The sequence below is a fragment of the Eptesicus fuscus genome, chromosome 12 (assembly GCF_027574615.1).
Source record: "Eptesicus fuscus isolate TK198812 chromosome 12, DD_ASM_mEF_20220401, whole genome shotgun sequence".
Taxonomy (NCBI): Eukaryota; Metazoa; Chordata; class Mammalia; order Chiroptera; family Vespertilionidae; genus Eptesicus; species Eptesicus fuscus.
In genome coordinates this window covers 97377-110245 of record NC_072484.1, presented here as the reverse complement: position 1 = coordinate 110245, position 12869 = coordinate 97377, and the positions used below count along the sequence as shown (strand labels likewise).

General features: G+C 62.7%; 1 protein-coding gene across 1 annotated transcript in view; it reads left to right on the top strand.

The window, feature by feature from the left end:
• Positions 1–7662: 7662 nt before the first annotated feature.
• MYT1 (myelin transcription factor 1) overlaps positions 7663–12869 on the top strand; it is a 28248-nt gene continuing 23041 nt past the window's right edge. Inside the window, exons 1-2 of the mRNA XM_028133495.2 lie at positions 7663–7732; positions 8171–8201. Coding sequence (XP_027989296.2) covers positions 7678–7732; positions 8171–8201 — 86 coding nt within the window. The 5' untranslated portion in view covers positions 7663–7677. The remainder of the gene's footprint in view (positions 7733–8170; positions 8202–12869) is intronic.

Genomic DNA, 12869 nt, shown 5'->3' with positions numbered 1-12869 from the left:
TCGTGCTCCTGGAGGTCACAGGAGGCCCTTGGAGGGTCTGGAGGCGTCTCCAGACACGTGGACGCCGTGGGAAGGAGCCACAAGGGTGCCGGGGCGGGAGCGGCGGACTTCAGGACACACCACGTGGGGATGCCTGCCCTCCGATGGTGTCAGAGCTGCGGCCCGCCACTTCCGGCAGAGTCCAAGCTGCCTTCAGGGAGCAGCAGAGAGCTGAACGCAGGCATTTTCATTTCCTGTTTTTATTGTTGGTCACTGATGGCCTTTCTTTGAAACGCTGCTGCCGGTGTGGAAAGCTAGTTGTCATGGAAACAGAGTGCCGCAGGGAATAGGCACACAAGGCCGTTCTTTGTCCTGTCCCGCGGAGCCGGGTTGCCGTGAGGGCGCCTCCAGAGGAAAGGTGCCGGGTGCGGGGAGCCAGGCCGAGGGGAGCAGGGGCCCCGCAGTGACGGCTGGAGCCCCAGTGTGTCCTGTGACCCGGTGCGGTGCAGGGTGTCCCCGTCAGCAGTGCTGTCCCTCCACGAGCCTGGCGTGTCTTTCAGTGGATCTGGGAAGGCTGTCGATGGCCGGGCAGACACGACCCGCACTGCTCGGCTTCTGTCCGCGGGACGCACAGCCGCACTCACTGTGTCCTTTTTCTGGCCCTCAGAAAATGAGTTCCGGGGTGAGCTGCTGAGCCAGAGGTGGACACACGGAGACAAGGCCAGCAACTGCAGGACCTCGAGGCTTCTGGACGGACGCGGCAAGGTGAGGCACTCAGAGGGCCACCTGCCCTGCCCTGGGTCTGGGCAGACGAAGCTCTTCCCTCCAGGCCTGGGGCAGCACAGGTGACGTTTGTCTAGTCATCAGTCTAGATTAGGCAAAGGACCGGTGGGGCTAGGGGCACTTTAAACAAAGGGAGAAGAGTGGCCGAATAGAACAAGTCCCCAGGTGACAGTAGCTGTTCCGAGGCCCCATTGCACCGGGTGCCCCGATGTCCTCAGCCATTGCTGCCACTCTCCCCGCTGTGCCCTGGGCAGGCTGAGAATCCCTAGGGACTCGTGAGGTGTGCTTCCTCGTTTATTTCCATCTCCCCAGGTGGAGGCAGATGGGTGGCGGTGGCTCAGGTGCCCTCCGTGGTACCGCTTCCTAGCCCAGGACATCCGTGTGCTGGCAGCCACGCCACCCTCTAATTCTAGAACTTCCCGCGATGTTCTCCAGGTAAAGCAGGGTCCCCGGGGTCAGGTGACCCTCAGGGATGGAGTGTAGGCGACAGCAGGCTTGGTGGGCCTCCCTTCCCAGATCTCAGATTCTGACCTCATTGTCCTGACACAAAGACACTCTCTGTCTGACAAGGCTCCAAACCATGACCCGAGGTTCGGCCACCAGGATGCGACTGCCCAGAGTGTAGGCGGCCAGGGCTACAACGTTTGGGTGACAACCTCCTCTGAGGGTGCTGGTAGTTCGCTCTCAAAGCCCAACCTCTTCTTTCCAATCTGGTGACTGGCCTGGGCACCGTCACGGGTCTGTCCCCGCACCTCCACCCACACCTTCCTTCCTGTGGGTGACTGGTGCCGCCTGGAGCCTGAGGCCAAAAGAAGAGGCAGTAACACCAACCCTGCCTTTATTTAAATTTTGATCATGGATTTCTGCATTGGTTTCAATGTGTTAAAATACTGCATTAAAATATTGTTTAATCTTGATCACTGAGTTTTTGTTTCCCCCTTAAATTTGCACCCGGGTGATGGCCTTACTTGCATCACCCCACTCCAGCCCTGAGCAGCTAAACAGAGATCACGTGACCAGAAAAGTGACAGCAGTTTCAGAGCCATTGCGGGCCCAGGCATCCACAATAAAACAGATATCAAAAGACAGTGAGTCATACACAGTTTTCTTTTTTTTTGGTCAGAATGCACACATTTATTAAGTTCGCTGTCTTATATAGGCATGGCTCATGGCCCATATAAGACAATTACAATAATAACATCAAAAATCATTAATCACAGATCACCATAACAAATATGTCAATAGTGGAAAAGTTTGAAACGTCGTGAGAACCGCCGAAACGTGCCACAGAGACATGCAGTGAGCAAACACTGCGGGGAAGATGGCGCCGACAGACTTTCCCCTGTGGGAACAGGGTCTGTGAGGCGCCATAGAAGGAGGCCCGCCTGGACTTGATCTGAGGCCGAGGGCCTGGGGACGTGTCCTGCGGGCGTTGGAGCTGTGAGGGACGGCAGGGAGCTGCTGCCCCTGTGGCTCTGACCCGAGGAGCTCATGGTGTGGGACCTGCCGTGCACTAGTCTGTGGGCCACGCTCGGTCCTCTGGCAGCATCGGCTGTTACAAGAGAGACTTGTCCCTCTGCCTCGGCAGGTAGGGCCTGAATTGCTGTTCTGATCCGAGGATGTGCAGTGAAAGGGTCGGTTTCCAGCACTGTGGGCTGAGGAGGCCGCAGCACAGAGGTGCTGGCCTCGGAACAGCTGAGCACCAAGTGGCAAAGCAGGACCGGCCTCAGGCAGGAGGTGGGTGAGGCGAGGAACAGCTCAGTGCCTGGAGGCAGCGGAACCCTCTGTGGGAGGTGTGCACGGCTGACCCTGGCTTCAGCACCAGGCGTATGGACAGCTCCCAGGTGGGCTGGGCAGGGGCCCTGACACAAGATTAGGTGGTTGTGCGTTTAGGGGAAGTGCTGGCTGGTGTGTGTGTGTGTGTGTGTGTGTGTGTGTGTGTGTGTGAGCACTTGCTTATTTAATTTAATTTATTATTATTTAAAAATATTTTTATTGATTTCAGAGAGGAAAGGCGAGAGAGATAGAAACATCAATGATGAGAGAGAATTATTGATCAGCTGCCTCCTGCATGCCCCCTACTAGGGATTGTGCCCACAACCCAGGCATGTGCCCTTGACTGGAATTGAACCCGGGACCCTTCAGTCTGCAGGCCAACGCTCTATCCACTGAGGCAAACCAGCCAGGGGTGTGTGTGTGTGTGTGTGTGTGTGTGTGTGTGTGTGTGTGTTTAAACCTAAGGAGAAAAGATGCAGGCATTGATTGTAGGTCCTTATACCTCTTCTTGACCTTGAAGAATGAAACAGTGCTATTCAGCGGATGACTAGAGATATGCTATGGAGAAGGTGGATTGCATGACACCCAGCAAGGCTTTCTCCCTGCCACCCTGCCTGGGGCTCCTGACGAGGGAGGGAGGTACCTGATCTCTACCTCTGGACAGGTACAAATTCCATTTATGGTGGGGTTTTAAAGAGAGAGACTCAGACATGGCTGCTTTATCAGTGTGCATTATGTAGCTATACATTTTAACTTGGGGTTGGAGTGAGCCATGACCCCATGCTTAGAGGTGTCAGGAGAAACCTTCCCAAGACACGTGTTCAATAATACTCCATGGGTGTCTTTTTTGCAACCCCAAACAGGCGGGTGTCTTTAGCTGCCAGGAGGTCGGACAATGGGTGGAGTGTCAGGAGAATGTCAGACTTGCAGTGGGACTCCCCAGGGGAGCTGTGACGCCAGCCATCCGGGGTGCAGGGGTGCGGTGAGGGGTGTAGCCTCAGAGGTCAGAGGATGGGGAGCTGGGTGTGCGCTGAGGGCTCCGGAGGTGCAGGGCCTGCCCATCTGTGAAGCAGAGGCTGCTCGGGCCGCCCGCCCCCGCCGGTGCCCGCTCAGAGAAAAGGGAGCTGGGAGGAGTGAGGCAGGGCGCTCTGAAGGGCTCCAGGGGGAGGAGCCAGGACCGGACCTGAAGGCTGCCCTCAGCTGCCACAGTGCTCGCTCCCGCAGGCGTGGCCCTCGGCCGAGCCCAGACCCAGCCCAGACCCCACCCTCCCCGGAGAGAGGGGACACGGGCAGATCCCTTGGAGCCCATAGGCAGGTGATGGCCAGTCCCGGCCACCTCCATATGTCCCTCTGCCCTCCCCACTCCGTGTCACCCCGTCTTTCCGGCGGGGCTGCCTGCGGTCTCCTGGGAGTCGGCGGATGCGCCCTCTTCCTCCGGGTCTGTGCTGAGACACCAGAATGCATACGATCGTGTGGCTTCAAAAATTGTCCTAAGCTTTGCAGCTGTTGGAGCGAATTCCAAATAAAATGAAACACTCACCTGCCTCCTGCTGCATCCCAGGGCCAGTGAACATCCCTGAGGCCCGGGTGTGTGCTCAGCCGCCTTCCCCAGTTGTCTGTCCGTCCATCCATCCTTACACAATAGGTTCTGAGCAGAGCGAGGCCACAGCACCTTGCTCTGCAGGACACAGTGACCTGGAAACAGGAATGAAGGAGCTTATCTCAGAGGGAACTGAGGGCTGTGAGGGCGGAGTGGGCGGGAGCAAGGCCTGACTGTTGAGAGGATCTGACACCTATGGGTGCTCCTTGTTCCCCAGCTCTGAGCACCTCCCACCCTGAGGCAGCCTACATGTCCTCAGGTTTTCATTGACTCACTGAGCCTCCCTCCCCACCAAGGTCCCGAGTCTGAGCAGCCCCTGAGCAATCTCTCCCCTGACACCCCCTTCCCTAGCGTGAAGGACCCTCGGGCTGGCAGGCAGGTTGTCTGAGGCCCCTCGGGGCTGGGCCTCAGCTGTCTGTGCAGAAGGGCAGGGAGGCTCGTCAGCTGTGAAGGCCTGGGAAGAGTGGAGAAGAAAGGAGTGAAAGAGAGGGAGAGAGACAATAGGCGGGGTGGGGCTGGGGGCTCGAGGGAAGGGCACTTCCAGAGACCACCCTAGGGTCCCTGAACTTGGGGGGTGGACAGGCCTGGCCTCTGGGATAAAAGTGGAGATGCACAAAGCCTGTGGCCACGTGGACTGGACCCTCCTGGGTACAGAGTGCCCTTCCCTGTCCGCTCTGTCACTGGCTGGGCCCGAGCGCCTTCTCACCTCCGTGGCCCCAGAGCCCAGATGAGGTTTGGAGGCTGCCGACCACATGGGCTTGTTTGGTTCCCAGTTTGTAAATACTCAACCCAGGGAACCCAGTTTGGGCCCCGGCAACGTGCAGGCGGTTGGACGAGGGCTGGTCTCTGTGGCACGTGGCTGCGAGAGCCGCCGGTGCTTTGGTCACACGCCGAGTGGACAGCAGGGAGAGCCACATGACGACGTGGGTCCTGAGGCGACGCAGGACAGGACCACCTTCTCTGGTTCGCAGATGTGGCAACGCCGGTGCATCTGCATCTGTAAATTACCGCCCCCCCCCCCCCCCAGTTTTCCTTTTGAAGGCAGAACTAGTGAAATATTGATGAGCGCTTAGAGCCGTTTAAGGAGCAGGGAAGTGGGAGGCTCCGGTGGCAGAGCCGGCTGGATTACAGACACAGGCGGCAGAGGGCTCCTGAGCCGGGAGAGTGGCCGAGGGGACGGGGCTGGGCCAGGGGCCTTCCCCCTTAAGGGGAGAGGCTGTCAGTCATCTGTGGGCAGCTCCAAAACAGAAACGTGATGGATCTGTGCTTGGAACAAGTGAAGGGTTTTTAAATAATAAATGAATGAAAAATGGGGCTGTGTCTCCTTGCCTTTGCGGAGTGGGGGCTGCCGGGTGTGCTGGCTCCACCTGGGACGGGAGCCCGGAGTCATCGCAGCCTTGCCCGGTGCTTCTGAGGAGCCAGGGCCACTTCCCAGCAGCTCGGAAAGCGCCGTGGCCCCAGGCACTCTCACATTGAAGAGCCAGCCCACCTTTCCGAGTAATCCAGTTTGTTCCCTTTACAACCAAAGCCACACGCCCCGAGGAGAACTCGGGGATCGACCATCCGGTTCAGAGGCCACAGCTGTGAGCTCGGCAAAGGGTTTGCCGTTTGAGGCGGCGTCCACGACCCACCCCTGCCACCTTCTCTGCTCTCTGCTCTGAGTAACTTGTCTGCAGGGAGCCCAGATCACCCAGGCACTGTAACCAGCAGGGCGCTTGCCAGCTTCCTGGGAAACATCACAAAAAAGAGCGGTAGATTGCATTTCAGCTGCAAGCAGGCGCCCGGCAGCCAGGCGTCAGCGTGCCGCGTCCTGCCTGGCGGGCGCTGCAGCCCGCAGTGCGTTTGAGGGCTCGGAGGGTAATGAAGCCCCTGGACACCTGCTCCTCTTCTCACTCCCCCTGGGAGCCCCGGTCCGCAGGGAGCCGGCCGCGTGGGAAGTGCAGCCCCCGCTCCCGCCCAGCCCGCCCCGCAGCCACCCCAGGTTTTGGGTTTTCCTCCTTAACAAATCACAGACATCACCACGTGGCAGTGCCGCTTGGGGGGAGCTTCCCTCTGCAAAATTCATCTCACTACTTGGGGGATCCCCCCTGTCTTCCCAGGGGCTACCCCAGACACTGCTCCCACTGCCTTGGCTCCCTCTCCTGACCGGCTGGCCCGCTGTCCACGGTCCCCCGGCAGCCGCGTGGCGGCCTGAGACAGGTGGGCTGCCTCCGTTCCCTGACCCGCTCTCCCGGGGCCTCCGGTGTGGGTACGGGGCAGAGGCCGCTCTCTCTTGGAGACACACAGCGTGTCGAGGCTCCGCCCAATGCCCACCTCCTACCTCGTCGTCGCCTGCTGCCCAGATGTGTCATGAGTGACACAGGCCACGGATCCGTCTGACGACCTGTAGCCCTGGGGCTCTCCCGGGACTCCTTGGAGGACAGTGGGGGCGTGCCCCCACCGAAGTGGATCAGGGGTGGAGACTGGGGGGCATCACTAATGGGCTCCGGTGGGGTCTAGACCAGCGGTTGCCAACCGGTGTCCTCGGATCACTGGTGGTCTGTGAGGTCCAAAAGGTTGGCGACCGCTGGTCTAGACTGTGTCTCGTCCCCTCTCCTGGGAGAAGTGGCATCGGGTAGGGCCGGTGGGTCTGGCGAGCTGACCTGTTGGCCTTTATTCACGCCCCAGCCTGGCTCTCACGGACACGGCCTCCGCCTCTGGGCAAGCCACACAGCCTGGTGGCCGTGGGCATGTGGCAGTGGCTACTCACGCAGATGTGCTCTGAGACCCGGAGACACGCAGGTTTCTCAGAGTTCCCACAGAGCAAGCGTCTCATTCACAATCTCCATATCAACCATTGTTGTAATGACAGTGTTCTGGGCAGATTGGGCTCAGTTTAGTATTAGCATTAGTTTCAGCTGTTTTTTTCACACTGTCGATGTGGCTATGAGAAAGCGCACAGAGATGTGTCTCTGGTCCCTGCTCTAGTCCCCAGGGTGAGGTGTGCCGAGCAGCCTCTAGGAACACACGCAGGGGTGACCTGCCCCACGTCAGGGATGGTTCCTGAGCTCAGGGCACCTGTCCTTGGACTGCTCCTGGGACAGCACACAGCACACAGTGAAGCTCAAAGCTGTCCACTCTGGACGCTTCCTGGACGGCCCATCCGGGTCCTGGCCACCTGTTTCTGACCGGACGACCCTCACGTTAGCTCCCGCAGGAAGCTGGGCGTGGGGCACAGAGGGGCGGAGTCTGCGCCTCGAACTGCCCTGGTGCCTGAGCCCCTGGTCCCGGGAGAGTGGGTGGAGCAGGCCCCGCCCTCCTCAGGTGTGAACCTGCGGTTGGGGTGGGGCAGGCGCAGGGGATGGGAGGACCGGGGGACGGGAGATGGGGGGGCGGGGGGGGTCTGCTGCTGCTCCAGGTCCCAGGTCTTTCCCGCCCTGGGAGCCATTCCTTGGATTCCGCGGCACAGACCCGCCTTCACCAGCAAAGCTGGGGCTGGGAAGCACGCAGGTGGGCGGCGGCCTGTCTTCCCTGAACGTGACAGCTGCTTCTCCTTGCAGATGAGCTTAGAGAACGAGGAGATGCGTGCTCGCACCAGATCCAAGGCCCTGCGAGGTGAGTGCCGCCTCCCCGTCCGTCCTGGCACCACAGCTGGCTCAGTCCGAGTCCCAGGCCAAGGCTGTGGATGCCACTTCCCCGCGGGAGAACGGCCCACGGCGATGCCCGCCCGCCGCTCCTCCCGGCGGGGCCTGGGTCTAAGGCCTCTGGTGGCCGCGGGCTGTGGGCGCTGTGGGGCTCCCGCACAGAGCGCCGGGCGGGTGCCAGGCAGACGCAGCTCCACAGGGCGTTCCCGCCGCAGTTAGGAGGACGTGCCCACTGGCTCTGAGGGCCCAGGAGCCTGTGTGGGGTGGGGCGCTTGTCCCTCCAAAGCCACCAGCCTTCCCAGGTTGGACTTACTGCGCACTAGCAGGTCAGGAGGGGGTGCCACGGGTGGCCGCCACGCCCCCGCCGTGCCCGTCTGATGCTGACTCCGTGTGCTTCCTGTCTCTCCAGCACCCCCGGAGCCCACAGGTGCCGAGCTCAGGTAAGAGGACTCCCCGCCTGTGACTGCACGTCCTAATGTCCCCGCCGGGCTCCTGGGATTGACCCCGTTCCCTGATGAGGCCCCTCTCTCCTTGGCACGTGTCAGCTGTACCCCGCCCCCACCTCTGCCCTGGCCCCACCACACAGCCACCTCATGGCCACCGCCGGCCGGGCGGTCACGGTCTCTGCAGTCCGAGGGCTGTCTGGGTGGGGTCACAAAGGCGCTGTGTCGGACGGACTGTCTGAGGCCCCTTTGGCCGGAGACGGGACAGGCTTCCGGGCCCGAGGCTGCCACTGACTGGGAAACGCGGGCGGTGTGTTGGGGTCTCGCGTGGCAGAGTCTGCGACTGCCGATCCAGGGCCGAGCCCTGAGGAGGAGGGAGGACAGCCCTCTGCCGCGAGTGCGAGTGCGAGCCCGAGGGCCAGGCCCCCGGAGGCTGGAGGCTGAGGTGCCCTCACCTGCTGGCTTCTGTCCTGGGTGTGGCCAAAGCCTTTGGGGTGGGGATGGCCAGAAGGAAACCCACCCCAATGCCTATGTGCCTGTCTACCCAGCCCCCTCCCCACACTGCCGGCCCAGCCCCCTCCCCTCACTGCCGGCCCAGCCCCCTCCCCTCACTGCCGGCCCAGCCCCCTCCCCTCACTGCCGGCCCAGCCCCCTCCCCTCACTGCCGGCCCAGCCCCCTCCCCTCACTGCCGGCCCATCCCCCTCCCCTCACTGCCGGCCCATCCCCCTCCCCTCACTGCCTGCCCAGCCCCCTCCCCTCACTGCCGGCCCAGCCCCCTCCCCACACTGCCGGCCCAGCCCCCTCCCCTCACTGCCGGCCCAGCCCCCTCCCCACACTGCCTGCCCATCCCCCTCCCCACACTGCCTGCCCAGCCCCCTCCCCTCACTGCCGGCCCAGCCCCCTCCCCTCACTGCCGGCCCAGCCCCCTCCCCACACTGCCGGCCCAGCCCCCTCCCCACACTGCCTGCCCAGCCCCCTCCCCACACTGCCGGCCCAGCCCCCTCCCCTCACTGCCTGCCCAGCCCCCTCCCCACACTGCCGGCCCAGCCCCCTCCCCACACTGCCGGCCCAGCCCCCTCCCCTCACTGCCTGCCCAGCCCCCTCCCCACACTGCCGGCCCAGCCCCCTCCCCTCACTGCCGGCCCAGCCCCCTCCCCTCACTGCCTGCAGACGTCTCTTCCGGGGGTCTGGGACCCTGGTCTCAGACAGCCCCAGGGGGTGGTGTCTAGTGACCGGCAAAGAAACGGGCCCCAGGCCCTGCTTCTCCGAGGAGGGCAGTGCCGACGCGTTCTGTCTCAGAATACAAGGGAAGAAGGGGAGGCGCTGCTTGCCGAGGGTCCCCAATATGCCATGTGGGCATTGGGTACCCCATTTACGCTCCACAAATCCCCTGTGCGGCAGCCTGGAGGGCGGAGGGCCTCTGCCCAGCAGCTCTGGTGCGGGGGCAGCACGGTGGGTGTGCCACACCTCGAGATGCCATGCTGAGGAGCCGGGCGACCGGCACACCCGATGGAGGTCTCTGTGAGCTTCCAGACTCCCGGCCGGGACAGAGCCTGCCTTCCCGAGGCTGCTGCCTGTCCACAGGATGCCGGCCCCACCTGCGGGCCCCCGGCACTCTCACCAGACGGAGGAACGATGGGCCAGGACCACTGTGTTCTTCTCCAGGTGGCTGCTGAGCGGCTGGGAGAATGGGGGGACCCCAAAGTGTCCCGGAGTCCCCCGAGCTCTGGGATCTGACTTGGTTTGGGAAGGGAAGGGGCGTGGGCGGGAGGCGGGGGCTCAGAGCCGGGCGTGGGCGGCGCCGCGCTGCTGCCTGTGGGACCCGCCCGAAGCTGTGCTGCTGGTGTCCTTGTGAGTGGGAACGGAGGGTGAGAGGGTTCAAGCTTTCCGGCCCAAAGAGCAGCACCACACGCTCTGCAGCTCACAGCACCGTCCGGGGTCAAGGGTGAGAGGGTGAGGGTGGGCGGCAGGCAGACCAGGCGCCCTGAGCGAGGCCGCGGGCCCCGAGGCCCCGAGAGGAGGGCCCGTCCTGGCCGGCCGTGTGACGCTCGCCTGGGGACATCCTGGCTTCCGCTTTGGTAACGGTGTTAGTTCTGCCGATGGAGAAGCTAGGAAGAAGTTAGAAAAGCGCACACAAAGGCCTGGATATTCTCTCTTTTTTTTATTTTTTATTTTATTTTATTGATTTTTCATAGAGAGGAAGGGAGAGGGATAGAGAGCTAGAAACATCGATGAGAGAGAGACATCGACCAGCTGCCTCCTGCACCCCCCCCACCACCGGGGGATGTGCCCGCAACCAAGGTACATGCCCTTGACCGGAATTGGACCTGGGACCTTCCAGTCCGCAGACCGACGCTCTATCCAGAGCCAAACCGGTTTCGGCTGGATATTCTCTTGAAGAGAAAATGACTCAAACAGATTTGCTTTGAAGCATCCTAAGAGGAGACCCGGCCAGGTGAGCGAGCCTCGGGCGCCGGGCTCTCCAGCCTCGTAGTCAGACGGTGCCGTGGGCTTGGTCGCAGACACCCGTCCAGTTTCCTGCGGAGAAGCAGGGGAGACTGGGCGCCCAGCGTTCTAGCAACAGCGTCTCCAGCTGCTCTTCAGGTTCCCGAGAACCGACGTCAGCAAAGCGGAGCGGACTGCACCGAGGCGCCCGCGGGGGTGGGACCGACGGCCGCAAACGGCGCTCCGTGACGTCGCCCACAGCGCACCTTCGCACCGCGGGCTGACGGGAGCAAGCTAGGGCTCCCCCCACAAGCAGACAGGCGCCGTCCTGGCGGGCCGCCCACCGTGGTGCCGGCACAGGGAGGGCTGTGGTGCCGAGCAGCGCTGAGGCTAGGGGAGCTCAGGGCTCACTCCGGGTGAGGGTGTGGCCCATCGCCCCAGAGCTCCGCGTCACCCGCACCCCCGCTGTCCCTTCACCAGCTCAGTGTGGCCCTGGCGTCTGGGTGGCAGCACAGGGTGTGAGGAGCTGAGCTGCCGGGAGGCTGGGACAGCTGGGGCCCGTCTAAGTGTCGGTGAGAACATGCCGTCCGGCGGCCTTTCCCTTCACGCCGCGAGAGGTGACACACTTTCCTGCGGTTCAGTCCAGGCCCATCTGCTGCCACACACACTGTTCGTGCTTAGACCTGGGGAGCGGCCAGGCCCCCCGCGAGCCTGCATCCCGGCGCCTCCCGCGCGGCCCTCGCCAGCGCCGCACACGGCCGGCCGGAGGCCAGGCCTCTCCTGAGTCGGTGGGCGGGGTGTGTCTCAGGGCAGGTGAGGTGTGGGGGCAGCGCCAGTGCCCCCGGGCCTCACCGGCAGCTGCCACCTAATTGCCTGATTAACTCAGCGATTAATCGACTAATTGGGACCTCAGCTTCCAGTCTCCGTAACAAGGAGCTTTTGTGGAAAGTCTCAGGGGGTGGGGCACAGCCTGCCACCGCCAGCCCGGACAGGCCGCCGCTCTGCGCCTGCAAAGGAGACCCACAGTGACATGGCATGTCTCCCCCCTCCCCCGCCCCCTCCCCTGCTCTCTCCCCTGCCCCTCCCTCCCCCGCTCCTTCGTCTTCTTTCTAAATCAATGAAAATCAGTGCTGAGAGCGGCCTCGAGGCCCCACACGGGCTGCAGGCAGCGCTCCCACCAGCTGCTCCCCAAGGCCGCCGTGTGGGTGGTGCTTTGCCTCCACACTCGGTCCTGTTTCTCCCTGACCTGTCCCAGGTGTGGCCCTCTGGCCAGTCGGGCCCGACAGCTGTCTGCACTCAGGCCAGTGACCAATCAGGTTAGAAATCATTGCGGGTGTCTGGACAGAGGTGCCCCTTTCCTGCCCCCGGAGCCTGCACATGTCGGGCCAGAATGTTCTTTCCTGCTCGGCTCTGGGGAGTCTGTTCCGAGTGGAGCTCAGGCCTCATGGCGTTGCTCCTGTTAAAAAGGAGGTCTTCTCCCCTTGGGCAGGGCACCTTGGGGTGACCCCCTTCTAGGGGGAGCTCGGGCCCCTCCTTTAAGTGACCTCTCCATCTTGCTGGGTGTCAGTTTGCTGCTCTGTAAAATGGGGTGATAACAGCTCTTTAAAATCCTTCGTCTGTGATGTGTCCAACAGCCCACAGGATGCTCACTCCACACCCACCCAGGCCCCACCCAGGGCACTGGAGAGGCGCTCCTGAGCAGTGGGTTGGGTGGCATGGCCACGTTCATGACCAGAAGTTTCCGGCGCTTCCCACGGTTTGGTTCTGTGGGGAGACATGATGGTGAGGGGTGAGGAACTCCTGGGGTCTCGCCTCTATTCACGTTCGTTCACCAGTCCTGAGGGAGGCTGGGAGAGGCCCACCATCACCCCCTCCAAGGTCTCATGGCAGCTCCTGGGTCACCCGTCCTCCTGGCTTCACCACACCTCCGTGTTTGCACCGTCCTTCCTGCGGGCACGGCCTCAGGCTGCGGGGCCTGTGGGGCCCGAGAACCCCAGAGTCTGTGCTGCCTGGGCCGCCTCAGGCCCGTCCTGGGGGTGCTCAGAGCCCGCCCAGCCCCGGGCGCTCGGCTGCCGTGGAAAGCCTCCTCCGCGGAGAGGGAGAGCCTCCGGGTGCACCCTGGGAGCCTGGCCTCCGCGCGGACACTCCGACAGTCCTTCCGTGGGGAGAGAGTGCAGTGGGTTTTTGCCGACTGTAAGCGGCTGTTCTGAGACGAACAG